This window comes from Scomber scombrus, chromosome 11 (assembly GCF_963691925.1).
Source record: "Scomber scombrus chromosome 11, fScoSco1.1, whole genome shotgun sequence".
Classification (NCBI taxonomy): Eukaryota; Metazoa; Chordata; class Actinopteri; order Scombriformes; family Scombridae; genus Scomber; species Scomber scombrus.
In genome coordinates, this window is record NC_084980.1 from 7,143,057 (window position 1) to 7,170,706 (window position 27,650).

General features: G+C 38.9%; 1 protein-coding gene across 1 annotated transcript; it reads right to left on the minus strand.

Annotated features, from left to right (window-relative positions):
• Positions 1-1,942: 1,942 nt before the first annotated feature.
• tgm1l1 (transglutaminase 1 like 1) lies at positions 1,943-17,620 on the minus strand. The gene is made up of 14 exons (XM_062428401.1): positions 17,599-17,620; positions 15,250-15,542; positions 14,906-15,097; positions 12,454-12,705; positions 10,361-10,479; positions 9,642-9,749; positions 9,147-9,324; positions 7,532-7,670; positions 6,143-6,335; positions 5,608-5,761; positions 5,018-5,302; positions 4,216-4,376; positions 3,945-4,081; positions 1,943-3,830 (listed from the first exon to the last, which is right to left on the minus strand). The coding sequence occupies exons 2-14, from the start codon at positions 15,539-15,541 to the stop codon at positions 3,686-3,688; spliced, it is 2,355 nt and encodes a 784-aa protein (XP_062284385.1). The 5' UTR covers position 15,542; positions 17,599-17,620; the 3' UTR covers positions 1,943-3,685.
• Positions 17,621-27,650: the final 10,030 nt, after the last annotated feature.

A 27,650-nucleotide genomic window follows, 5' to 3' on the forward strand; every position in this document is an offset into this window, starting at 1 on the left:
TAATCTTGTGACAGATTACATTATTAGATTGTAGCAGGTTAATGTGGAACCAGCTAAGGTTGAACTTTTAACTGCTGTATATGGGGATCTGCTTTAATCAAGTTGTGAGATGATTAGTAGGGTTTGAAAGAGGACAAAATATTCAAAAAAAAAATTCTCTCTAATCATTGTTTCTTGGTGAAAAATCTGATAATTCTACCTCTTTGTGCCTCGAGTTATTATTTAAATGGAGCCATCTGAGAAGTAAAGAAACCCTGTGGAGTGTTTGACCTTTAGCATGTGTACAAGGGTGCATATGCAAACACACAATGACGCAATGTGTACTCCCGCCAATGCTTTCAAACTATCTCATAGAACTACAGGTGGCTCCAATTCACCAGCAAATGCAGGGAAGAATGCTGCTACCTAACATGGAAGTAAACACTTTGCAAATGTTTTAAGGAGGTATGATATTTTACACTTCTGTTAGACCTCAAGGACACACACACTGTGTTTTGGAGAGTAGCACACTATGTAAACATAACTTGTGTGTGTTTACAAGAAAACTCCTCTGAGTATCCTTAAGAGGGAATGTCTTTTCTATGGAAGTACTAACAATGAACAATGAAATCATAATCTGGAAAGTAATATTCAACAATTGCAGTGTAGTAAAAAGTACAATATTTCCCATTGAGCTACTATATTTTGTGGAATAGTAGAAGGATACAGTAGCAACAATGTACTTAAGCACAGTACTTGTTTTTTGCACCACTGCCCTCTGCTCTCCTCATGGCGCAATCCACATGTAGTGCACTTTGTAGGGTTACCAATAGAGGTCAGTATCAAATGCCACTCCTATTAGGTTAACTGTTTGTTCAAGGTTTCTGCCTGTCAGAGAGATGGATGGAAAGTGGAAGTCCTGCTTTCAGAGTGCTTTGTGGGTATTATTGGAAAGTGAAAGTACTCATGTCTGGGCTAAGTGACTCATATTAGTGTTATTCATAATATTGTAAAATTATTATCAGTATTACATTACATTTAAACATTTAAATTTTGCAACTGGTCAAGGTGACAAAGGTGCAAGTTTTTTATATACTATTGGTCAGTGTAATCTTTAGCAATGTATTTTACTAGCTGATCAGTATGATTTATATGTAAAATATGAACATGTAAAGAACGAAATTACCATAGTTAACATGATCAAATAAAATTTCCCTTCAAATAGTTTTTAAGTACAAGTAGCATAAAATGGAAATATCTCAAAATTGTATGACACTTGAGTAAATGTACTTAGTTACATTACTACCAAATGTCTGTACTTCTATTTCAGCAGAAGTAATACCACATTGTAAAAAGTTTTTCCAAGTAAAAATTATTTATTTAAAAAAAACAAAAACTTGGAAGTACACAAATGCTAGCAACAAGTAACTCAAATAATCAAAGCAGGCAGCAGAATGGCCTGTGTTATAGTACATTATTGAATTAGTATGCATTAATACTGATGTATTAATGTTTCAATATTTTATAAACCCATCAGGAGGTTTGTCTGTAAAGTAGCTACAAACTTTAGCTCTCAAATTCAGTGGCGTATGAAGGAACATAAAATGGAAATGCTACATATTTATTTATATAATATCACAATCAGTGATACAATGTATGTATTTTGAATGTATTGAGTAACAAAATGCCTCAAAGGTGTGTCACTTCCTCCGGTTGTACAATTAAAATAAATGGGATAGGGTTATTATGCAGTAATTATTATTCCCTGAAGCAACCTTTTTTTTTCTCCAAGGAAAACAGTTATTATTGAAAAAATGGAAAGTTACACACTGACACTTGATTCCTCTCTCTATTACATCATCTTCACATCCCCTCTCACATCTACAACCTGTAAGGGCTTGCCTTATGTATAAAGGTAGAACATAACTCAGGAGCCTGTCCATCATTTTCAGTACATGTTTTATTACCAGCACAACACAGGAGATAAACTAGAAATACGGCCATGCGGTTGTATGCCTCTGCCAACGAGACAAGTTGCAACGTATATCCATGTCTGCCCAGACCCACGTTATATTTGTAGAGAAGACTTTGAAGGAATTTAATAAAAAAGGTATTAAGTGTATTTTCTTTGTTTGTGTCACATGCGTTACCAAGGAAAGCTGATTCTGATAGAACAAAAATCTGACATGACAGTAGCTGATGATTCAGATATGGATGTTGCTGCAAAGAAACCAACTCAGCATCCACAGAAGATCTATACAAATCTATACAATCACCACAGTTTCAAGATGAGCACCCAACATTTGCGTTATTAATGAGATATCACATTCATGAGAATGGGATAGATGTGAGGTCACAGTGACCTTGACCTTTGACCACCAAATTCTAATCAGTTCATCTTTGAATCCAAGTGGACATCTGTACCAAATTTGAAGACATTCCCTCAAGGCGTTCCTGAGATATCGCATTCATGAGCATGGGGCGGACAGATGGACGGACAACCCGAAAACATAATGCCTCGGGCACAGAGGCATAAAAACATCACTGGTAGACAAAGAAGTTAAATAGCATAATGTTATTATAATAGATTCCTTCACATTGTATGTTGAGTGATGAGGTTAAACAGACTACAACCACGTAAAGCTAAGGAGAGTTACAGTCACACCTGCATCCTGATATGGCTGGCTACAGTTCACAGCAGTGACAAGACCAATTTTGCCTGTACTTGTTACATAAAGCTTAAGTCAGTATTGTACTCACACATGATGGAAACACACAAACACACAAAAGAAAATAAAGAACAACATCTGGTAGTAATTCATCTAAGGGAACATTTTGGCATGCATTCTGCAAAGGGAAACATTTCAGTTTACTGAGTGTTGACCTTTTGGTTTCCGAAATAATCAATGTTTTATGAATGTGCTTTTTCTCTGATGATTAAAGGAATTTTTGAAACAAATTTAAATGTCCTTGTAGATTTTTTCTTTGTAAAATCTACATGGTAAATTTGCACAGAAAAATGACTTAGACATTTTCTTTCAAACATATTACAATTCCTCTGTCAGTCAAATATAATTAAACAGAAAAAATAGGGGAAACTGTAATGTACTCTTTGCAAATAGTCAATGCCATCATTCCCTTTAAAACAATTCACAGTACCCTTCCTTCATGAAAGCCATGTGAGGTTCATTTTGTCTGACAATACTTTTCACATACTTTTCATCGTATAACACGTTATATGAATAATACATCTACAGTATTTACAAGAAATAATTGTGACCTGAATCTCTGCACCTTCACATGCTTTGTTCAGTGTCTTGAAATGTACTAATGCATGTAACAGTACAGTTTATAACCTTAATATATGAATGCTTGCTAATTAAAGCGCTTTAGTCTCAATGCATGTAATTAAACACTGCACATACACAACTGTGTATAAATTTCAGAGCAAGGCAGAAATGTGTATTTATATTATTTTAAGTAAAAATATAAAATTGGTTATGCTACAGTTGATAATTGTCTATTCATAGTTTTAAAATATCAAAAATTAATAATAAAAGTGATGTATAACAAAACAAACAGGCTATTTTACGATATAAAAACTTGGCACACTTTTCATATAATTAGAGGCTCTTGGTAAATATTTGACAAGTTCAGAAGGAAAAAGTGAGAACCAAAACAGGAAGTGATCTCAGGAAGCTTCCACTCATTGTTCGAGAACGACGATATTGGCCACTCCGTGGACTTGCGTGAGCTGTTTACAGTCGAGAGAGGCCACAAGCTTCCTGGGTCCGGGTTGGGTGGGGATGAAGTGTTCTGTCAGTGTAACTGTAGAGTGACTGCCAACATCACTGAGAGAATCAAAGAGGAGTAAAATATTAGCCCGGAGAAGGAAATGTGGGGGTATATGCACTGGTGAAAGTGATAATGAGGTTAAAAAAAAACGAGATTTCTCATTGTCTTACCCGACAACCACTTCATGGTCTTTCTGCAGACCCAAGCCCTCCACTCTGAACATGACCCCCTTCAGTGTTCGTGGCAGTGGGTTGGTGAAGGTGATCTTTGCTGCCATCTCCTTACCAACCACAGCTTCTCCCAAAGGCTGTCAGAAAGAAGTTCAAAATCAGGCTTTATTAAGCTTCGTTTTACACAAGAAGAAATCTTTAAAAACAGAAATAACGTTACTATCCCTATACTAACTTTAAATGAATTGTTAAATGCTAATCAAAAACTCACCGTGATGGTAAGGTCAGGTGTGCGGAGCCTGAAGGTGGTCTGGTTGGCCAACACTTGCATGGTCTCGCTGACTCTTCCAGACAGCGTCAGCATCAGGGCTGCCTGGTCCACCAGCTGGTCTTGGTACTGTTGGTAGGGCAGTACCCACTCAATGGTCTTCTCTGTGTGGAGAGATATAGAGTGTTGGGCTAAGTATTCAGAATGTTCAGTATAAGCTTTGTACTGTAAATAATTCCCCAACACTTGAAACCATCTTAAACTTGACTTTTAAGAATCAGATAGTTGCATATAAGCAAATTTCTCCCAGCTGTTCCTGTGCATTAAATTTCAATGAAAATCGACTATCACATTTGAAAGAAGAATATTGGAGTTGTATTTATATCCACTTGATGATCCAGTATTCACTCTACTTTTCTACTCTTCGTTTTGTTTTGCTCTCCAGTAACTCTGGCTTTATAGTTGCTGAATGTTTCCTATTTTCTAGCTAGATGCTAACTCTGTGTGCTGTTGCCAGGCAATTAGCATACAGTGGCTTTTTGGAGCTTTTTTTTTCCTTTTCTTTTTTGTACTGAAAACAGCTGCCTGCCATATGAAAACTGAGATAAGAGTGGTGGAAATGAATCAAAACAAGAGTGGTGGGCCAAAATACCATAACACAAAAACTCCAGAGCCAAGGGGAAAGTTTAAAGCTGGGTGAGTTTTCCACTACAGGCGACCTCTTTCACGCACACATAGTCTTTTGATTCATTGTTAGTATAGAAATATTGATTATAGCAACTTTGAAACTTAGTGGAAAGCCAACCTTCATTGGGCAAAAGCTCCACAGGCATCTGCTCCGTCTTGATGGTGCCCTTCAGCACACCAGTGTAGTACATGACAGCCACCTGGCTGTGCAGCGTTGTCCGACGGGGCTGCGAGCTCAGGTTCTTCACTAGGATGCTCAGCTGGGCATCAGTACCCATCCTGGGACCCTCGCCATCCATCTTCACCTCCACGCTCACATCCTCTGCCATGGGAGTGGAGTAATAGTCTGGCTTGCTGCCATAGCGACTGGCAGTCTCCACAGCGATGCGTTCCTCTTCCGACCCTGGCAAAAAGACAGGAGGGGGTGAGTGAGATTTCAAGATTTACTAACATATATAAGAGATATGGCACACAGGCCTTCCAAACAAAGCAAACAATGAGACACATTTTCGTATTTTGATGATGTGAACAGTTAAGGGGTCAGGTGAGGGGAATCTCTGTACAGCAAAATGATCTATACAGCAAGGAGTCAATAAATGATTACATTTTAAGACGGTTCCTGGTAGTGTAAGAATAATTCTGTCTGGTTATGAAACACCACTCTGGGGTGGAGCTGAAATGAGCAAAGTAAAGTATGGTTGCCAATACCTTCATTGTATTTGTACAGGTGTGTGATGTCTGCCCGTTCATCAGAACCCACTGCTTTGGTGCTGATAAAGTGGCCAACAGCTTTCTTCTCACTGTGGATCTGACTGAAAGTACCATCAAGATTCTTCTGCCAGTAGATCTTATCACTGTTTACCTAATGGGAGAATAACACTTGATCAGCTCAAACATCAGAGTTTATTAGAAGTTTATCTGTCATACAGATGAAAAAGTTTAAGTACGTGCAACTCATAAAAATCTGTGTTGTTGATCTAGTCAAAAAAAGCCAAGAAAGATGTGTGCTCAGAAGCACTAAATGATATGTCCTCAAACATCAAAGCATACAGTTTTGCAATTTTTGCGGGATGTAGTCACTCAAGCTCCAAAGACTTTGATACCTCTATAATACCTGTAATTTAATTTTCCCTAATACCTCTCCCTTTTTGAGACAACGCCCTGGTGACACATCCACACATTTCTGAAGAAGAACTAACTATCAAAACAAAACACTTCTAGTTTTCCATTTTCTAGCCCTCACCTCAGCAAAGATGAAGGGTGTGTCATGTTTCAGGTACACCTGGCCGGAACGGATGGCGTTGACAGATGCAGGCCCACATCGGAAGGTGCCCTGGCTGGTCTCTTGGGGTGTGGAGTCAATAGCCTGCCAGCCTCCATGACCAGGGGGCAAGTCTGGTCTGGCCATCCAGCAGTCGTTCCATACATGGAAATTCCTATGGGTAGATGAAATTAAATGATGTCACTTGAGGTCACTTTTAAATCATTAGTTTTATGTTTTGAGAAGTACATATATTTGATCTTTTGCTGAGCGGTCCAATGCCATTTTAAGTATGTCAGCTTAAAGGGATAGTTTTTTAAAGTTTGATTCTGTACGATACAGTAGATACGGAAAAGCAGACAAGTGCCCCCCTGGATGCTAAGAAATGTACTGCTGTGGATGGGGACAGCAGCAAAACACATTTTAACCACCCAAATAAAGGCTCACCTTAAACAAATCAATATCAGCACTTCAACATCAACACTTTCCTTCCCGGCGCAACATTTCCTCAGCTATAGCCAGTTAAATTTAGATTACCATAAAGAAATAGAAAGAAACAGCTAGCCTGACTCTATACAATTTTTTACACTGTCCGAACATATTAAACAAATGAGATACGTATAACATGTTAATGAGTGAGCTTTACAGGTGCTGGTGGGTAGATTTGCTCATTTTCGAACAGAGCTAGGCAAGCTGTTTACAGTCTTTATGCTAAGCTAAGATAACAAGCTGCTGGCTGTAGCCTCGTAGGTAAATATAAGAGTGGTATTGATCTTCTATTATAACTCTCTGCAAGAAAGCATTTTCCAAAATGCATAACCTCTCCATTAAGATTACATAGCACTGTGTTCTTTTAGACCTTGGTTTTATATTTGTGTAACCTTGAACATTTCATGAACATTTATGTGACTTTTTTGTAACAAACATTGATACAATGTTGAGAAAAGATCATCAATGATTAGTCCTGTATGGATGGTAAATATAACAGGAATATTAACAGTGCACAGTGCAGTGCAGTTCTTTTAACATTTCTACATGTTGCTACATTACAACAAGCACTGGATGTGCTTTTTTGCTTCTTGGTCAGGAAGGAAAAGCGTGAAAAAACTAGCCAGAAAGAACAAAAAATTACACCAATCATTTTAAGGGGCACAGATAGTACTGCCAGATAGAAGATAGATACTAGATTAGGCTCTGCTGTCTGAGAAGATTTGCAGATAATTGAAAGAGCATGACATCGCTGGGGCTTCGAGTTAGAGGGGACTGCTTTTGGAGCAGATCTAAATATACAGTGCATTCCGAGGGTATGGATTTAGCAGCAGACAATTTTCCTTGCAGGTTATCCTGGTCATGTAAAGTTACACATCTTACCAGACAGAGTCACTATTGAGGTAGTCAATTGGCTCCATATTCTCATCGAAATATACATCTGTGGTGAGGGATACGTCAGTGTCGTGAGCGGACTGGAAGTTGGTCACGCTTCGGGCAGGTATGCCAAGACAGCGGAGAACTGAAAACAAGGAAAGAAAGTGGTAGAGTAATTAAAACTGAATTTATGAGGTCATTTCATAATTCAAATATGTGTCCAGATGCTAAGATGGGAGCAAAATTACTTCAGGCATTTCTCCTAAGATGGCATTTGCATGCTGGCACTGAAGTTTATTATCCTGGTTGAATGAAAGCAACAGATGTGGCTCTATCTGTGACAAAAGTAGGAGGTATGACAAGAATGCCAATGCAAGGTATTTAGGGTGTATATGAGCTACGGCTTGCTATCAGGGGCAACACTATGTGCTAAGGTCAGCTAGCTGTCATGTGAGGGACCCTGTATGCACGTACAATGAATGAAGTGTTCTGTTACAGCAAGAGTTAATAAAAAGGGCCTGATGGACAGTGAGGGAGGTCTATCGCAGAACACTGGGAAATACCATAATAATAATATAATATAATAATAAACTTTTCTTAACAAAGTTACAAAGTGCTTTACAGAAGAAATAAAACCAAATAAGGCGGACAAAAGTGAGCAATGAAGAGTGCAGAGATGAGACAGAGGCACGTAAGTAATAGATCATGGTAAATAAAATGACAAAACAATAAAATAAAATGCTCAGAAGTAAAACAGTAAAAGAATAAAATCAATTAAAAGTTGTAAAACAATAAATAGAGCAATTCAAACATTTGTGTGTGGGCTTTAACAGCCAAGGCTCGTTCAGTCTTTGTCACCAACTGTGATCTAGCAGTGATCAGCAGGGCTCCATCTGCAGATCGTATGTATTGGGGGGGGGTCACATACCACGTCAACAATTCTGATAGGTAGCTCGGAGGTGTGTAACGCCTTAAAAGTCAGTAATAAAATTTTAAAATCAATACGAAAGCTCACTGGAAGCCAGTGTAGGGAGGCAAGTACAGGGATAATGTGCTCACACTTTTTTGTGCGAGTAATAGGCAAGCAGCAGCATTTTGGACCAGCTGGAGACGGTGAAGGGAGCCCTGGCTGATACTGGAATAGAGTGTGTTACAGTAGTCAAGCCGAGAATAAATAAAAGCTTCTATAACTTTTTGAAGATCAGTAAAGGATAGAAAGGACATGATTTTGGAAATGATCTTCAGCTGGATAAGACAAGACTTGACAACATTATTGACCTGTCATGGTTGATGCATGTTTGCAGGTGGGGTTATTATGAGTTGATTACTCTGAAGATGATTGATTATTGATTATTCCTGGAAATGATGTCTGAAAAATTAACTGATCTGGCATCCTTATCTGCAATCTGTTATCATTAGAGTTCTTAAGGGTAATATGGGCAGATTCAGACTTGTTGGCTTTCCATCGTTGTTCAGCTTTCCTGCACAGTCTTTTGAGTGCTCGGGTGTGATCATTGAGCCAGGGAATGTTATTTGATTTTTGGGTATTCTTTAGGGCATTTGCACATGCACACACATACAATCTCTTCTCATGCCTGTTACTACAAAGACTTCCAATTACCTGTTGTAGTGACCGCCGAGAAGACCCAGCACTGTCCGTATTCCACAGGCTTTCCATTGGAGGCGTGGTATTCCCTCAGGATCTTCACGCTGCTGCTCCATGCCGTGGGAGACACTCCACCAGCGTAATTCCCTGACCAGTTTCCAACCAGAACCCCGAAGTCATCCTGAGCATTTATCTAAACAGAGAATGGTGACTCAGTCAATGAGAATCTGTCAGCATGTGCCTGCTAAGAGTTTTTGCTGCTGTGTTGTGTTGTTCACTTTCAAAGCAAGATAGAGCAAGTGAAAAGGAAGGTAAGCTGACTTATGTACTTAGTGATCAGCATACTTAAACATCCCGTCTTAGACTCTGATTTAAGGTGAGAACAGAGAAACGTCCCCTCTTCACCAGCTGAATGTGAAAACAGCCTTTAAAGTACTTCATTCTGCACAGTGAAACTCAAACATCCAAGTGAAGCAACGATAAGAGAGTGGGACATTAATCATTTCTTACCATGGCAGATATGACCCTGACCACATTGACAGCATCCCTTCGACCAGATGGAGGCATGTCACTCTTTTCCAGGATGAACAGACATGCTTCAAGGATCCCCTCATGAAACTAAAGCGACAAAAAACAACAACAACACAACATTACCAATAAAGGAAAAGAGTCCATTCAAATGAATCAATTGCTATATTAGCTGGCAAAACTTCTGTAAATAAATGGGACCAGCACATTAACAATAAGCCACGTGGTAGCATTAGATGTTCCTTCATTATGATGAACATGTGCACTGCAGTTCATTTAACATCAATCCCACATACACCACTCTGCTGCTGTGAATACTCAGCAGCACATATTTATCTGCAGCTGAAAATAGTCTCAGTCAAATGCGCAATTACTCATGTTTTGAGTAACATTTGCTCAAATCTACAGTGCCCAGATGATTTAGAAAATGACTTAGCCTTTTTAGATGAAATAAACATAATGTCCTAGTTACAGTAGGAACAAATGGGTTTAGGGTGTGGAAAGTGGAAAGCAATGAGAACACATAGCTTTGCTCTATTCAAATAATTGATTGCTAATTAGAAACATACAGAATGATACCAGCCACTTGGGTGAGTAGAATTAGAGGAATACAACTGAATGTTTATTCTGGGAGGGGTAACTGTCGCTTTAAGCCGACAATAAAGTAATAATTGTCAGAATCTTGTCTTGATGGTCCGTACCTGCCCGTAGTTCCATGTGCGAGAACCTATTTGTTTCTCTGTGCCATAGTAAAGTCTCCCGGTGTCATTCAGCACATACTCCTTCCTCTCATCCTCGTTATCCAGGAACGTTATGTCCTCTGTGAAGATAGCACACCATTATATATGTGTACAGTAACTTGGCATTAAAATACTGACAATATAGCATTGAGAGTACAGCTTGTCATCTGTCACTGTAAACACTTAAGCTTGTCCGTACTATTAAAAGCAGTATACGGTATCTTTAAAGAAGATTCTACTTAACTAAACTTCAAAGTAAATATACAGAAATCCTTCTTTATAGGGATTTTGGCTTCCTCCCTGTCTGTGAAAGTGACCAAGCATCCATCGTATTATCACCCCTTGAGTGACTAAATCACTTAAGAATGCAATTTTTTTCACTTAAAATGGGAAAGAGTTCCCAAGGCCAGGAAATGGTTAAGGAACACAATGACCCCTCAGTGGGGCCCACATTCATTGATGGGAAACAGTCTCTTTTGAGTAACATCAGCCCAATAGACTTGGGTGTGCACCCCTGACATAAGCCTTTCTTTTTCCACCCATTTTATCTCTTGCAATGGTTACCGTGATTACCAGTGGGTGGCTAAAGGAACGGGACAAATTGAAAGACAGGCAAAGTTGTAAAAGTGTTCAAGGTGAACATGAGAAAAGCAAGTGGAAGGAAGCGGTTTAACAAAGTCATGAGGGACGACCGGGAGGAAGAAGGGAAGTTATGCTTTGGAGGGAAATGGGGAGGGAGTGTGGTGCAGAACAGAAAGTCGTGAGATCTTACAGGAGAAAACAAGGGAGGTGAGGCTGACAGTATCTGGCAGCTGTGATTATTATGGTTCTCCTCTCTTACTGAATATTTCTGGAATGTAGGGAGAAACAGACACACACACAAGAGGATAGGGTGGAGCAGGACAGAGAACAGAGCAGTGGGGCAATGGAGTGAAGGCCGGGTCAGCAGATAACAAGAAAGGAGTTACACTGGGTGGGAGAGGCTTACAGAGGGAGGAAATACAGATGGAAACAGTAAAAGCAAAGGAGAGGACAGGTTTTCACCAGCTGTAGGATTACTGTGCGTTCGCCTCGCGGCATTTTATACAGTAATTGCAGGATTTTTTGACTTTTATGAGCGTGAGGCAGGATCGGTTTTGGGAAGAGGAGACTGAGAGAAGGAAAAGGAGATTGGGCTTGATTCCAAAAGAAAGACGCTGCCAAAAGCCCCATAATGAAATACAGACTGTTTTTTTAAACAGATCCAGGTCCACTGTTTTTATTTTGCTGTGTTGCAAATGCACTTTTTCTTTGGTCAAATATCCTGTGCAAATAGTTTGCAGAGCTCAGCAAATGAAAACACATTCAGCAGAATACATAATTTACCAATGGCTTCTGAATAGTAGAATAATACGTATGCACTTTTTTAGTGGTGTTTTTTTAAAAACTACAAACAGTTTGGAAAAAAGAAAATACTGATAAACCCCTAAAAAGTATCCCCATTTCATGCATGGGGCCACTGAGAGTGAGTTTTATCTTAAAGATCTGCTTTATTTTGGTCACAAACATTATTCAGCATGGTGGTTTAGTGTTATTAAGAAGCGTGTTGGAGGTCTTGAATTATAGCCAGAGGAGTTACATAACTCCCAGAGTTATACACAGGGTCACGTTGTAGCTATTTGATGGACAGTAACACTCTTGCAGATTGAGCTGGCCTTTCCCGCCCATGTGTTACTTCATAACAGGCCTTCTCTCAGAGATTAAAAACTAGAGAGACATCTGCTTTGTGCCAATATTTGCTATCAGAACAATGATGCCATTCCTTATACAGCTATGTTCTCTTCACATCTTCCCTGTCAGTTCAGGCTTCAAGAGATATATTGACTTTGGAAGAGATTCTGCTTCAATCCTAATATTGACCCGAACAGCACCCATTTCATTCCAGACAAGTTATGTAACACTGTCTGTCTTCCCTCATTTTTCTCCTCCTATCACTTGTCTTCTGTCTGCCCTCTCTTCCACATCTCACAATCTAGGCAAAACCTCATCCCAGTTCACACCCACTGCCAGCTTACCTTCACACCAGGGGTTGAAGAGCATGAAGATGTTCTTGTTGGATGTGTAAGAACTCGTGGCTTCACCCTTCAGCAAGCCAGTTGTGACTGTGAAGCCATACAGGCCAATCACAGCATTGGCTGGCGAGTTGACTGACAGCTTGATCTTCTTGCCGTTCTGCTCTACAATCTTGGCCTCCCAGCGTTCATCCTCCAGATGATCCACAAGTGGAATGATAACATGGGTGCCTTTGGACACGATGGGCAGCGAACCTACATACCACAGGTTATATTTGAGTCAAGTTTTAAGGAAGCAACAACAACAAAAACACTATAATAACATTTTTCCTGTACAATAGTTTGGTACATCACAATGCTGTTCATGCTATGTCTTCATATGGTATTGTACGGTAAGTTCTTTCATATCTTTTCGAATTTATGTGCAGCATTCTACCGAATAAAAGGAATTAATTGACATTTTGGGAAAAAAGGAGAATTTGATTAGAAAATACATATTCTCTGCTCTTAACCCTAACCCTAACCCCCTAACACGAACACTAACACTAACACTAACCCTAACCCTGTCCATTAAAGCATTTCGTAAGCCCGAAGATGAATGTGTATGCATGTCGTTTGTTTGGCTGGTTTGTTTGGTTGGTAAACCTGGTTTAGAAGAATAATTTAGCACAATCATCTGCAGCTAAACAACAGATTCTTTCATCTAAAATGAATGAACATTTGGGGCAGAACAACATATTTGATGCTTTTACTATAAACAATACAACCTTCCACAGGCATGTAATCTTGTACAGCTTTGTTTCAATCAAAAGTATCTTTGAAACACATTTGGTTTCATATTTGTGTATGTAAATTCTAATCGTGTGTCTCCACTGAAGTGCCTTGTAAGCATCTTTTATTTGTGATTCTTGGCTAACCTTAAAAGTTTGGATTAACTACGGTTAGATGGCAGGAGTGGCAGTGGAAGCACTTCATTGCAACATGTAGCCCATGGGCACAGAGTAAACTTTGTTATTTACATCACAGTAATTCTTAGTTTGTTCCCACACTGGATGACAGAACCTTAGCAAACTGTAAACCGCAAATACATCACTGCCCCTGCATCCAGCAGTGCATGGTTTCTCTGAGTAAACAAAATGTGGTGGGTGGAAAGCCTCTCATCCCACACATAACCACAAACCAGGCAAACACAGGAGTATTTTATCTTAAGGACAGTAAGCTCGGATGTTACTTTACATGATTATACTTTACAGGTTTGTACTGGATGCTTTCCTCAGAGCTCTTTGCTGTTGGGCTTTAGCTGACATTTACTAAAGCGAGTAAAGAGTTGATCAAGAAACCATTGTTCTCCAGCCGACCGCAACCAAGACTCCCCACCCTTCCTTTGTTAGAAAGGAAATCAATGGAGAACACTGTATCTTTTTTTCTGAACCAACTTACTGTGCCACCTAGTTGAATGAAATCACAGGTTAGGGGGCTACAATGATACAAAGGCCTCACACTTAAAGCCTTTTTCACAGCAAATGACACTGTCAAAGCAACAGTAATGAAAGTCTGTCGAAGTCGAGTGTGTGTTGTTTCTTTGCTTCCCTCTTAGCAGTGGTGATGTAATGGCAATTTATTCCCAAGTGTGCAGTGGATCAGTGTAGTGTAAGGTCTTTAAATACCAGAGGGAGGTGTCCAGTGTCCTACGGTCTGGAAACTGTTAACACTGCGGGTGGAATCTAAACCTTGTGGTGTAGCCATGGTTGATCATGCAGCTCAATATAAACGTGGTAGCTACGTATAGCATTCTGAGCATGTTTCCCATGCTTTGTTTAGTAAATGGTTCGTTCCTCTGCGCTTCACATGGGCTTGCAACTAATATTGGTATAACACGCCAACAATTTTACACATGAACACCAGCCTATCCGTCATGATTAGTGCTATTCAGCCTGTGAAAACTGTCATAGTATTTCTACTGTCTCTATAGAAGCTTTGTAAAGTCAGAAAAAATAACCGCGATGAAGTTTATTTTCCGAACTTGGACATGGAGTTTTAAAGGATGGGGGCATTTACCAGGCAAGGAGAGTCTAACAAAACTTCCATTCCATCTTCATTGACACAACATACAATAGACAGTTGTTTTGCATTATGGGAATTGTAGGATCCAGATGTTTATGTAGCTTGACCCATAGGGTATTAAAGTTAGAATATCTCAGCCTCTGCTGCTTTGATTTTGATTGTTCTTTTTTAATCTGTCTCTTATAAATACCCAATATTTCTGTTGGCTGTAATTCAATTACTGGAGTGGCCTTTTATGGTTTACTAATATATTTTTCTATCTTTATTGTTTTGTTTTTCTTATTGTTTTAGTTTTGATTTCGTACTTTCCTTCCACTGCACTGCTTATTTAAGTAAGATATATGAGTTTGGAAAGTATGACACACAATCTGTCCTTCCATTAGCCTCGTACCTGTTTTCAGGTCCAGATGCAGCTTGTGAGTGTCAGCATTGAAGGGCCTGTTGAGCTCCATCTCTATCTGGAAGGTCTGCCCTCTGCGGATGATCAGCTCGCTCTCATCAAACTGGTCGGTGTGGTGCTCTCGTCTGTTCTGACCTAGCTTGGAGCTCATCAGGTCCACAGAAACCACTGACAACTTCAATTCTGACAGAGAAAAATTGAATATTAAATTAAAGCATGCGTCTGTGGGTTTGATATTTTCTGTAGGAAACATCATGATGCAAAAGTTAAATAAACTCAGTCACCTTCAGATCTAGTACAATTACACCAATGTCCTCAAAAGTCAATCTCATTACCTTCAATTTCCTTTGCTTCTCCATTCTCAGGCTTTGGCTTAACAGGTTCCGGGGCCACGATTGGGGCCGGGGGTTTGACCATCTCAATCCTGTCTGTAACATCATGGGAGGTGCTGTTCTGGGGCTTACAGCAGCACGGGCAGATTTTCTTTAACCAGCGGCAGCATCCTCCTTTCTCCTGCTTTTTCTCCTCCACTTTCTCAATGGTCAACTCCACCCGGGTCGGCGGGGCTGCTCCTGGAAAACGCCCCACCTCTGATGTGTCTCTTACTGTCAACCGTTCACCTGGCATTCTGGGAGATGTGGAGAAATTGCTATTTTAAGATACGAATCAAGATATTAAGTAGTAGTAAATAAATAATCCCAACAGAAATGAATACAACAGAGCAACTTGACATCTTTAACAGAATGAAGACTAAGGCTGAGACAGTTGGTTTTGTGGCTTTTCTAGCAAAAATGCAGAAAATTTGATGGTCGAGATATCATCTCAGTATGACCCAGAACTCAGTGTGGACAGATTTCATTGGAACTAAAGTAATAGTTGATTGGAAAACTATTGACTGTGTGTTCTTTGGATTATCCAGACTAACTGGGACATTGTTGAGAAGTTGCTGTTGATTTTCTTAATGCTGAGAACCCCACAAACATAATTAATCTTCATTGTAAAAGGGTAGAAGAAGAAAAGCAGCGTGAATAAATACATCTGTGCCTAGAAACTCAACGAAATTGTAGGTAAAGCAGAAACAATGAAGAAAAAGGATTTAAATCATGGCCTCAAAAAGTTGTGTACCCACATCTCGCTTTCCTTCATCTCTCCATCACACAACAACCAATAGCCATCTCTTTTCTATTTCCCACAATTATCACATACCAGACATGCACTTTTCTTGGCCGTCATGCTTTCCCAAAGAATTCTCGGGTACTTAGCCTTTTGTCCTCGTTAGAAGTACTCCCTCTGCAATCTAACATAGTTTACCTACTACAAGCAGCTGGATTTCATTCGTCTCACCCCAGCTGTTTGGGCGTAATACAGCATGTGGTATGCCTCTGTGCATGCACATAGGTGTATAGCACTGTAAATCATGTGTGCATTTATCATAGTCACATCCCCACCCTTGTACAGTGCACTCATAATCACAGTGGAATTAGATCATTTGTCACATTAAAGATAAGCTTGTCCCTCGTGTTCGTCCTCAGCTTTTAAACTTGGGTCCAAATGTCAGCTTTGTGAAAACAAACAGTGTTTACTGAGATGAAAGGCAGAGGGGAGGGGACTTTCCCTGGTACCCCCTTCTTTCTCACCATCTGCATCTTTTCTCCATCTCATCGTGAAAGCCACATTGGGCTGCAGCCAGGCGCTACGCACAAAAATAAATCTATATTACCCAAACATTAAAGCACCAGTGGGCTCTAGTAAAACAGCCAAGAACTGTAATGAGCTGCAGTAATGCACGTAGTCAGCGGTATACAGCATTGTTGAGTAAACACGTATAGGAGATGTTTGCTTTATGGGGTAATTACTCTCATTTTTGCAAACAATTTACTAAACCCCACTCCCCTTAGTTAGAACCTCTCACAAGCATGTATTTTACACAGCACCTGGTTTAAAGTGATAATTGAGTACATGTATGGCTACATAGATGTTGTAATGCTAAAAAGCTAATATTAAAGCTACAAGTTGCATTCAAAATGTCAGTAGGTGTTCCACTGCCATCATAAATACTAATAAATACTTGTGCAGAAGTTAGATTTATGCTTTATTGTTTGTGTTTTACTACAGAAAAGACTTTAGCTAATAAAGTACACACAAGGCCATCCCAGGTTGTAAGTTCTGGCTGGAATAAACTTCCTTAAAACCAATAAAAAGCATGACAACTAACGTGACTCTAACTTTCTGATATAGTACACAGTGGACGTCCTGAAGGGATTTAAAAAAAAAAAAACTTAACCAGTAACCCTTTAAAATAACATAAAATAGTTAGCTGATGACATTGACTTTGGAGGCTAAGATAAAACTAAGTTAGTGGGCATGCTAATGTTTGCAGCTTAACTTAGAATAGATAACCACACTGTTTTATGTATTCCTTATACTTTTGCACTTTTGGTTTTTGGAAAGGTGACACTGATAATACCCTTTCAAGTCTTTAAACTGTTGAGATAAGGAGTTCTGCTCCTGCCGTTCTGTGCACATTGCTTCTGCAAGTGGAGAAATCTAAAACCTAACAGACTTATCATCCCTAGTGATTATTGACAATAGACAATCACTGTTCAGTGGAGGGGTTTAAGGAAAAGTCAATCAGTATATGTGCACATCTGGCTAAGCTCTGTGCGTATTTCTAGGTGTCTTACTTATGTTGTCTTTGTTGAACATTAGCGTCCTGCTTTGCAGTAAGTAAAGGGTCAGTGCTGGGCAGTTGATGTGAAATGTCCTCTATAGGAAAGAACAAGCAGCAGTGAGTCTTTGGTAAAGTGCTGCTACTTTTCTATTGATTGCATGTTTAAATATTAACATAGGACAGTGGTATCAATCATGCTGGTTTGGGGTAAAAAAAAAAAAAAGAAGTGAAAATGAAGTAACAGGGTAGTAAAATTCAAAACAAAAGAAGCGGATGTGATAGGGAGAAACGCCTCTCTCAGTTTCAGACCCATGTACAGTATAGAGTATGTGGTCTGCATCTTAGTGTGCATGTTTGTGTGTGTGTGACTACTATGTGTCACTTTGAACATGACTTCCTGAGTTCATCAGCTGGTCAGAAGGTGTCCCCCTCCCTTAAACTGTTTCCAAATCCTCCAAATATTTGGCAAAAACATTCATAATCATCGTGACATGAACAATGGAACAAGTCAGCCGTATGGGTTGCAACATGAGCTCCACCCAAAGCTGTTTTCACACTCTCCACACATTTCTGTTCTGCATCTTTAATTGTAAAAGGTGTCTGCATGTAGATTGAAATGAAGTGAATAGCACAGCGAAGTCTGGTTACAGTGCAGTATCTCTATTATATTGCATTAAGCTCTTCTGCTCTTTTCTTCTTCTTTACAGGCGATAGGTGACTACATTTTGGGGGAGACAAAATACAAGATACGGGTACAAATGGCCAAATAAAACAGCAAATATGGATATTTTTGGAATGCAACAATTGAACAAAAGTTTTTCAGGGTGTTTAGTCAGTAATGTGTGTCTTCACGGGCTCGAGTTATCTCACGACTGCACCTTAGGTGGCCTAAAATTGCCCAATTAGAGTTTTACACTCAACCCCCTAAAACCATGAAAAACCATTTCACAAGCCTAATTTTTGGCAGCTTCGCTCTTCCCTCACACTTTAATGCAGTCATTTAATTGGATTTACAATAAAGCCATCAGCCAGGCTTGAAGTGAAGTGTTACTTCTTCATCTTTTTATCCCCCCTTGCCTATCACTACCACATGTATCACTTTAATCATTATGCTGCATGTGCCTAGTCCCTTTACACTTCTCACCCCATGTCAGTTTAACGTCAGCATGACGGCACTGCTGACAGTCCTACTGGCCCCTAAGATAAGAGCTTCCAATTCAAGTCACTATTACCAGCAACAACAGGAGCCACTTTAAACAGCCAGGCTTGTGTGTGTGTGCTGATGTTGAGCCCATGTAAAGCTAATTAATTGATTAAAGGAGGGAAAACTTGAAATGTGGCAGTGTAGTTAAAGCCTGGAAAGCCATTACATGCAGAGAAAAATAGCAAGAAATTGATTAAACCCTTTGTACTGCATATCCTTCAAGGTCTCTGAGAGAAGAATAGGAATAAAGCGGTCAACCAGCAGCAACAGAAGGCATGAAAATACCCGAACAAGCGTCAGCAACTGTCTGTGGTCTCCATTGAACATAGACATTGATTTAAAGCATCGGTAACCACAAACTAACTTTGGCAGGATGGGGCCCCTTTCCTTATGAACTGCTGGAAGCCAATCAGGGGAAGTCATTAATTTGATTGTTGTTGCATTTGTCACAAACAAAAATTTCACCCACCTACCATTCAATAAAGAAAACTTACATCTATAATAGTCAAATCATGACACTACTGATAAATGAAGTCTGTTTTTATAGTATTAATAAAGCAGTCAATTCAAAAATATTTTGATTTATTTTATGCTCGGTGCCTTCTGTAAATTTACTTAAGCTGTTTCCTTCTCTCTCCTCTCCTCCAGATAATGATCATTTAATTATGAGGGACTTTGTCTTTTTTCTATAGGAGGAAACCGTTAGGTCAGGCGTGTCCCGCTACAGGTTCATTCTTCCCTTCACGCCCTCCTCCTCCTGGAAAAACAAGCATAAAGGGAAAAAAAAGAAAAGCAGCGAAAGTGAATGAAACTCTTACTTTCTCTTTGAAGACTTTTCTCCCGATCAGCGATGAAACCTCTACGTCGTCCTGAGTAATGATCCCTCAGCGTTTGAAAACTTTTAGAAACTTCTTTCTGAACTCGCACTCGTTCTCTTAGAATACTAATATATATCTGCTTGTCTTGGAATGTACTGCACGCTACTTAAAGCCCTCACACACCCCTTTTACTCCCAGCTCAGCTCAGCTCAGCCCACCCCGCCCCACCCTTGGCTGGCTGGAGGTTCAACCCCGCAGAGCGCGTTTAATATCTACACTAGATTTATAGTGCAGAATGCAGATACGTGTCATTCAATTCCTCCCAGTCAAAATGAATAGGACTTTGAATTTCAGATATCCAAAGTAGCATTTTTAATATCCTGAATGACGATTCTGCATATCTGGAGTAGAGATCTTAGTCCCATTTCAGATATCTGCAATCAAATTATTTGGTTGCGATTCATAATTTTAAATTCAGATATCAGAAATGGAACAAATATTGATGATGTAATTTTGAATATCTAATATACGAGTGTGACAAGTTAACATGTCATTACACCTATCCACAATTAGTATTATGACGGCCATTCATGTGAGTCCAGAATGATCATTCTGGATATCAAAAATGTAACTGTGGATATCTGAAATTGAAAACCAAATAACCTACACATGAATGGCAAAGGTGACGTTATTGGTCCTAGGAAGAATAAAGCTGTGGATACTTAAAATGTTCATTTTGACTATAGGAAGAAGTGAATTACATATATATTTAATATATACCTAGTCTAACTATTAAATATTAAAATAGGCACTTGTGCTTTTAAAATACCTTACCCATTTTAGATGTGTTATTTTTGACTGGTACAATCAAAGTTACAGTTAAGTTACAATTTCTACTAGTAAGAATGACATATGGATATATTACTAGTGAGAATACATTTTTGACTATTAGAAACAGTATATTGGCTGTAAAATGTAATTACAGATAGGACTGTTTAAATGTTAATTAAAACGGCATGACGTAGTCTAAAAGAATGCATGTAGTGAGTGGTTACATGAGGAGTAGCACACACACACACACACACACACACACACACACACACACACACATGCAGAGTGGAAGTTGTTATGTAAGACTCAGCATTGCTTTACCATGCTGGAAGGGTGTGGAAACAGAGTGGTGGGTCTGAAGAAAAGGACTTGTGAGGCACTGTGATCACCCACTAAACCCAGACAATCAGAGGCATTAACAACACAGGAATTATATAGAAACACAGCTATTATAATTGCGAAATAATTTTTTAAAAAAGATTTAAAAAAAAGATTGATGATTAAACTGGTGCAGTGCACCTTAACTTCCTCTGAATACTTTCACTTCTCCTTTGTTAGGGACTTTTTAAAGCAAACTCAAAGGGTGAAATAAAGTGTCTTATAGAGCACCAGCTTAAATCTGACAAATCTCACAAGCCAGCAACAGGAAGCCATGATTAGTGTTTGCTAATTGCATATTGTTGAAGTAAGTCCAAATCATCTATTCAGCAGAAACACAAGATGATGACATGTTTAAGTTGTCTCATCGATTCCAGTTTTTCCAAAACTCCAGCAACCAATGGCAGGAGTGGTTTGGCAGTGGTTCATAATGAAGTCATATGTGTTCATAGGTGACAATGGAAAGTCTGGATGCGTGTCTAATCCTGTCTTTTAAATGGCTACGTCATACCAGCTGAGAACCATGCAATTAAATAACATCAAACAAGTTTAAGTTCAGGTTTTTTTTGTCTTCCCCACCTAAGACCAAGATATAATAAACTGGATATATAAACTAACAACATGTACAAAAAACATAAAAGCAATAAGGCACGTATACTGGTGAGTGGTGACTTGATTTACATTGTGTGTGTGTGTGTTTACATTAACCAAGGTGTGGTTCAGTATGGAGTCCTGACACTGACAACATTTATGAAAAGTCCATCAATCAATTAATCACTCAGTCAGTGTTTATTTATATAGCACCAAATCCCAGCAAAAGTTACCTCAAGGCACTTTTCACATGGAGCAGGTCTAGACAGTTCTCTTGTGTTGATTTAATACATATTCTTCTGTCACACAGCAGAGGGTCACACAGTCAGAATAGTAACAACTAGAACACTCAATATAGAACAGAAGTATTTTTATTGAAAATCTGCAGTTCATAATATAAAGGATGCAGGTTATAATATCCTATGATAACATCAAACAAGGATATATGTAATCTATTATTCTATATATTTATATTTAAGAGCAGACGTGTCACACATACAGCCCCCCGGGCCACCAAGTGGTCCAATCTGCAAAAATTGCTGAAGAGTGAAGAAGAAATGCACGTATGGCCAGAGATGTGATGTAATCAAGTGATGTCTGAGAACAAGACCTTGAACTAGTGACGCCCTTGATCATTACTGCCCCCTAATGATTTCATCTATGGCTTTTATCTGAATGTAGACCCTCCTCCTGTTGTGACTCCTTGAAGTTAACATGTCTGTCTGTCAACCTAAGAACCACTTCCCCCCACCAAGTTATCATTTAATCTTGCCTCACACTGTAAGGTCTGAATGCAAATGCTCTCCCTTCCTGCCTTTAGTTTCTTTGCTGATCACTGCCTTGGTCTTACTGTATAAAATGCCTCCATTTCATTTGCTCTGGGTCAGTCTACTGTCTCAGACCCACTCTGTGCAGTGTGCTCACCGATATCCCGGGGTATCAATAAACATCCAACACCACAGCTAACTTTGAACAAGGACTTTAGTGAATTTCTTCAACAAGAGTAAATCCAGTTCTTTCAGTAAAATGCACCACTATCCTCGCTCATTTTCACTCGTCATTCACAGTCAAGACTTCTTAGCTTCCCGCGGAGCTTCCAACTTGAGAGAATTGTCCTTCAAACTTGAATCACATTGCAAGTCAAAATTTTCCTTTGTGCCCTTGGACATATTTTATCAGTATCTCTTCCCAGGTTACTTCTAGATGGTGATTATGCAATGGTTTCACTGGTCAGGCCCACTTAAGATCAAATCGGGCTGTATGTGGCCCCTGAAATAAAATGAGTATGACACCCCTGTTTTAGAGTATACTATTCAAATATATCATTCAGTTTAATCAATTATTATCCAGTAAATATCTTTCACAACAGATATTTTGACATGTCAAAGCACAGAGTTGATTTATGATGGCTACCTTAATCAGGTGTGCCAGCACTACTATTGTGTCATCATGTTGGCTCAATCACTAATGGATCGAAAGCATCATTAATGTTATTGGTTATTGGTACTCTTCCTGCTGTAACAAGTCAACGCGTCTGCATGCAATAGGGCTCACTGTGGACTGAAACCCTTCATAAGTATAAAGTGATAAGATAACCTTTAGGAACTGATTCATTCATTTTGCTACAGTATAATTTCTAGAAGCCGCACTTGTGGCTCGGAGCCACACATTCCATTTTTGTCATGACTGTTTGTATTTTGAAAAATGCAGACCATTTACAGTTTTATTGTGGGTCCTGCTGGCCTGATGGCAGCGTGATAAATGGCACGGGCAACATTCTGCAGCTTCTGCAGAGCGGTGGGCGTGAGAGGAAACATAAAGGTGACTCGGGTTCGTCGAGGATCTGAGTGTAACAGATGGGACCAAGTCCACGGCTCTCTCTCTCTCTCTCTCTCTCTCTCTCTCTCTCTCTCTCTCTCTCTCTCTCTCTCTCACTCACTCTGCGTGTAAAACCAAACAGCCAGCAGTGTGCCAAAGGATACTTCCAAACTGTGGGAGACACACTGGAGATAAGGGAGAAGATATGCCCCTCTGTGTTGTAACCTATACATTTCCACTCGGAACAAGTGAAAAATACAGCGTTGTTCATTCAGTGTGTAAGAAATCTATCACTGCAAATGTAGGTTGTCCTTGTGTCCAGGACTTTCACAGAGAATATGTTTGGTATGTGCTGTATTGACACTTCCCTGTTAAATAATTACCAAGTTCCTCTGACCTTTTCTGCTACTTGCCAGGATGCAAAATTCATGCCGAGCCACAATACACACAACTATAAGACAGATGGTTGGATGACAGCCAGATAAAAGATAATACGGTGGATGAAAACAACACAAACTGTATGCTCATGGGCCTATAATAATATATAGGAAAAGTTCAACATTTAGTGACCTGTGCTTATTTGCTTTCTTGCTGAGACTCGGGAAGATTGATACCACTAAGCTAGTTAGCATAAAGACCGGACTGCATCCTACTTGTTTATTCCATATAAAATGTCCATATTGTTAGTGCTACAGGATAACGTTAAATGAAAAGTTCAACATTTTGTGACCCATGCTTCTTTGCTTTCTTGCTGAGACTTGAGAAGATTGATACCACTAAGCTGGTTAGCATAAAAACTGGACTGCATTGTTCATTCCATATGAAAAAACAAAGTATAAAGACTAAATTTTAGTGCCACAGGATAACATTGGAGGAAAAGTTCAACATATTGTGACCTATGCTTTTTTTCTTTTTTTGCTGAGACTAAAAGATTGATACCACTAAGCTAATTTGCATAAAGACTGGACTGCATTATTCATTCCTTATAAAAAAAAAAAAACCCAAAGTATAAAGACTATCAATGTTAGTGCTACAGCATAACATCAAAGGAAAAAGTTCAACATTTTGTGACCTACATGCTATGCTTATTTGCTTTCTCGCCGAGACTTGAGAAGATTGATAGCCTACCGCTAAGCTAGTTAGCATAAAGACTGGACTGCATCCCACTTGTTTATTCCATATAAAAAACAAAGTATAAAATACATTTTAGCACTACAGGATTGTTATGTGCTGGACTATCTTGGCTGTCTCTGGCTGTTTGTTTCCAGTCTTTAAGCTATGCTAAGTTAAACTAAACTAACAGGCCTCCTGTAGCTGAAACTGAACAGACACGCCTGACGGTGGCTTCGATATCGCAACTCTCAGCTAGAAATAGAATACGTTTATTTCCCCAAAATGTTGAGCTATTTCTACTCCTATCATGTCACTGCTGGGTGTTTGTTATAAAAGTCAGTGATTGCAAAATTAGGAGGAAGCATTTGCAATAGTTTTTCCATAACTGCTATGAGTAATGTAACCTCTCAACTCTTGGAGTATATCTTCAAAGGCAGCCAAAACAGAGGAAACTGGTGATTTTACAGTTGTGATTAATATTTACATAAACTTTACGATTTGTAAAGAATCTTCCCCTCCCATAATTACAAGGGAGTGTTGGCATTCAATATTCCTGCTGTTGTTCTGATTCATGAAATTCTCGAGAAAGATCGTTGTGACATCAAGCATTGAGTGTTGCGCTGGTGGTGTGATGAAATGTGTCTGTGTACGTCTGTGTGACTCTTGAGGCCGTAATCACTTGCAGGGCTCATTCAGAGTTTGCCCTCCAGGAGCTGATTCATACGCTGCCGTTGCTCCGGAGATGAACACAAACAGACAAATCTAACAATCCAGGAGCTGTGCCGGCGAACAAATAATTTATCTGTCGTACTTGCTCTCTGCTCCCCCCCAAGAAAAAAAAATGTACTCAAGCATATTATATTCTGTTTCTTCTGTGTATTAGAGGCAAAGCGATGTGCTCTCTGAACGCATTTCAGACAGGAAACACTTTCTTTCCTGAAAAGTATTGAATAATTTAGTAGAGAGCAGACCAGAATGTAATTATTTATTTTACTTTGCTTAGGTTTCATTCTCTTCCAAACTTTTTCGTAATGTCTAAACATTATCTGACAGTGTACAGCCATGCAAGCTCTGAGAGGCTGGCAAAGTGTTGCTTTTGAGACGCCCAAATAAACACTGAATTAAGTTTTTCTCCTGCTAATACTGGCCATTAGAAGATCCCCTCATATTGCACTCACAATGTAATTGATAGGGGCCAAAATCCACAGTCCTCCTTCTGTGCAAAAATGTATTTAAAAGTTGATCTTATCATCTAAATGAGCCAAATCAAGTAGATATCTTTCAACGTTAGTGTTTTTAGTGCCAAAGTCCCTCTTTTTGATCCTATATCCACCACAGCTCAACAGAGCAACACTGTCCGAGGAAACACAAAGAGATAATTTGATGCTAAAAAAACTGTATATGTGGCAGATATCCACTTGATATGACTAATTCAGACTACTAAAGCCTTATATAAGCTTCACATCAACTTTCAAATGCATTAAATGTACAAAATGTGTGGATTTTGCCACCCATCACTTACACTGAAAGTTCAGTGTTCATATGGGCACATGACTGTTGTTTTAAGACAGACTTGAAACATTACGAAACTGTCCTTTGAGAATTGTAGTTCAATTGCACATACAGGCTATATTGAAAAAGACTCAACCAATGAGCTCAGTGATAAAACCGTCAGGTGATGAAAGCATAATGAGGAATGCAATATCTTTAATATACGATGGCATAAGAAAGAAACATTGTTCTCCACCAAAGACAAACTGAAAGATAAGTATGCTGATTGAATTGGTGGTATAAATTCCTCTTGTGCCTGCTGGAATACATGCACTATCATTATTATTATTATTATTGTTATTATTATTATTGTTGTTGTTATTAACATTATTTTTGTACAGTAAGGGTGTAAAGTTAAGCTCATATTCAATAACCTTTTCTCCATCCTTCTCTGGCAGATTAGAAAATGGTTGATTCATTTATTCATTAGAAAAAGCTTTTCAAAGCGAGGACTGATGGTCTTTTATTAGGCCTGCAATTCGAAAATTTGTACTGAGTATGCAGCTGGAGCAGACAAGGTTCTTCTCCTTTGTGTTTGGGAAAGGTTTAATTTTTTTTTTTTCAAATTATTTCTCGAGTCATGAGGACAAGTGAAGTCATGACTCACTGGTTGGGATACAAGTCTTTGTCACACGCCCTGGGCACTGGTCCACACCTCTGATCATTATCAGTGTACAGTGAGCATGGACTCTCCCTCTGCCAAGTTACTGTGCTGCCCTCTGGTGGTTATTACTAAAGCTATAACACAACACACATCCTGTACTGAATGATTCAGTTATGATATCTGGACTGATTTATTATCTGGTAGGTATGGGCTTGCAGGCAATACAGTATCTGTATTCATTTATTAAAGGATAATCTGATTAATAAAAGTCGCATAAGTAATTTGGTAATTATAACTGGTTCATTATGCTTATTTTCTTAAGAGACTAGACTTTATTATGTAGGCTAAATCAGAGGGAAGGCAAAACAGCTACCACGGTTAAGCCATGGATGTATTGCAAGAACTCTTATAATACATCTATGAATCCTGATGGGTCAAACAAAAATGAAACTACTTCTGGGTAGGCTTTTTTTTTTTTTTTGTTAATATTGAAAGTAATTTGTTTGTGTTGTCTTTATTTTGCACATGTAACAAATCAAGATGTAGTTTTCCAGAGAACCTTGTAGTAGAAGTAGTTTAATAAACACTTCTAGCCAAAAAAGTGTCCTATCAAACCAGTTCTGTTCAATATGATACACATACTGTATTTTATTAAAGGTCATAACAGTGTAATTCATTAGGAATATGAAGGGAATAATAATGAATTCATTTATTTTCCTTCTTTTGGTAAAAGCTTAAAATCAGCTCAAAAATCATATAACTAGTCTATTAATACTGTACTATTAATATGATAGATAGATAGATAGATAGATAGATAGATAGATAGATAGATAGATAGATAGATAGATAGATAGATAGATAGATAGATAGATAGATAGATAGATAGATAGATAGATAGATCATTTCTATTGTTAATAATTATTTGCTCTTTGACGTTTTTTGTTTTTTTCTTTGGCAACATGTTTGATCCACAAAGTCATGCCAATAAAGCCAATTATATTGAAAAAAATTGTGTATGAGAGAGAGAGAGAGAGAGAGAGAGAGAGAGAGAGAGAGAGAGAGAGAGAGAGAGAGAGAGAGAGAGAGAGAGAGAGAGAGAGTGTGTGTGTGTGTGTGTGTGTGTGTGCGTGCGTGCGTACGTGTAGAAGACACGACCC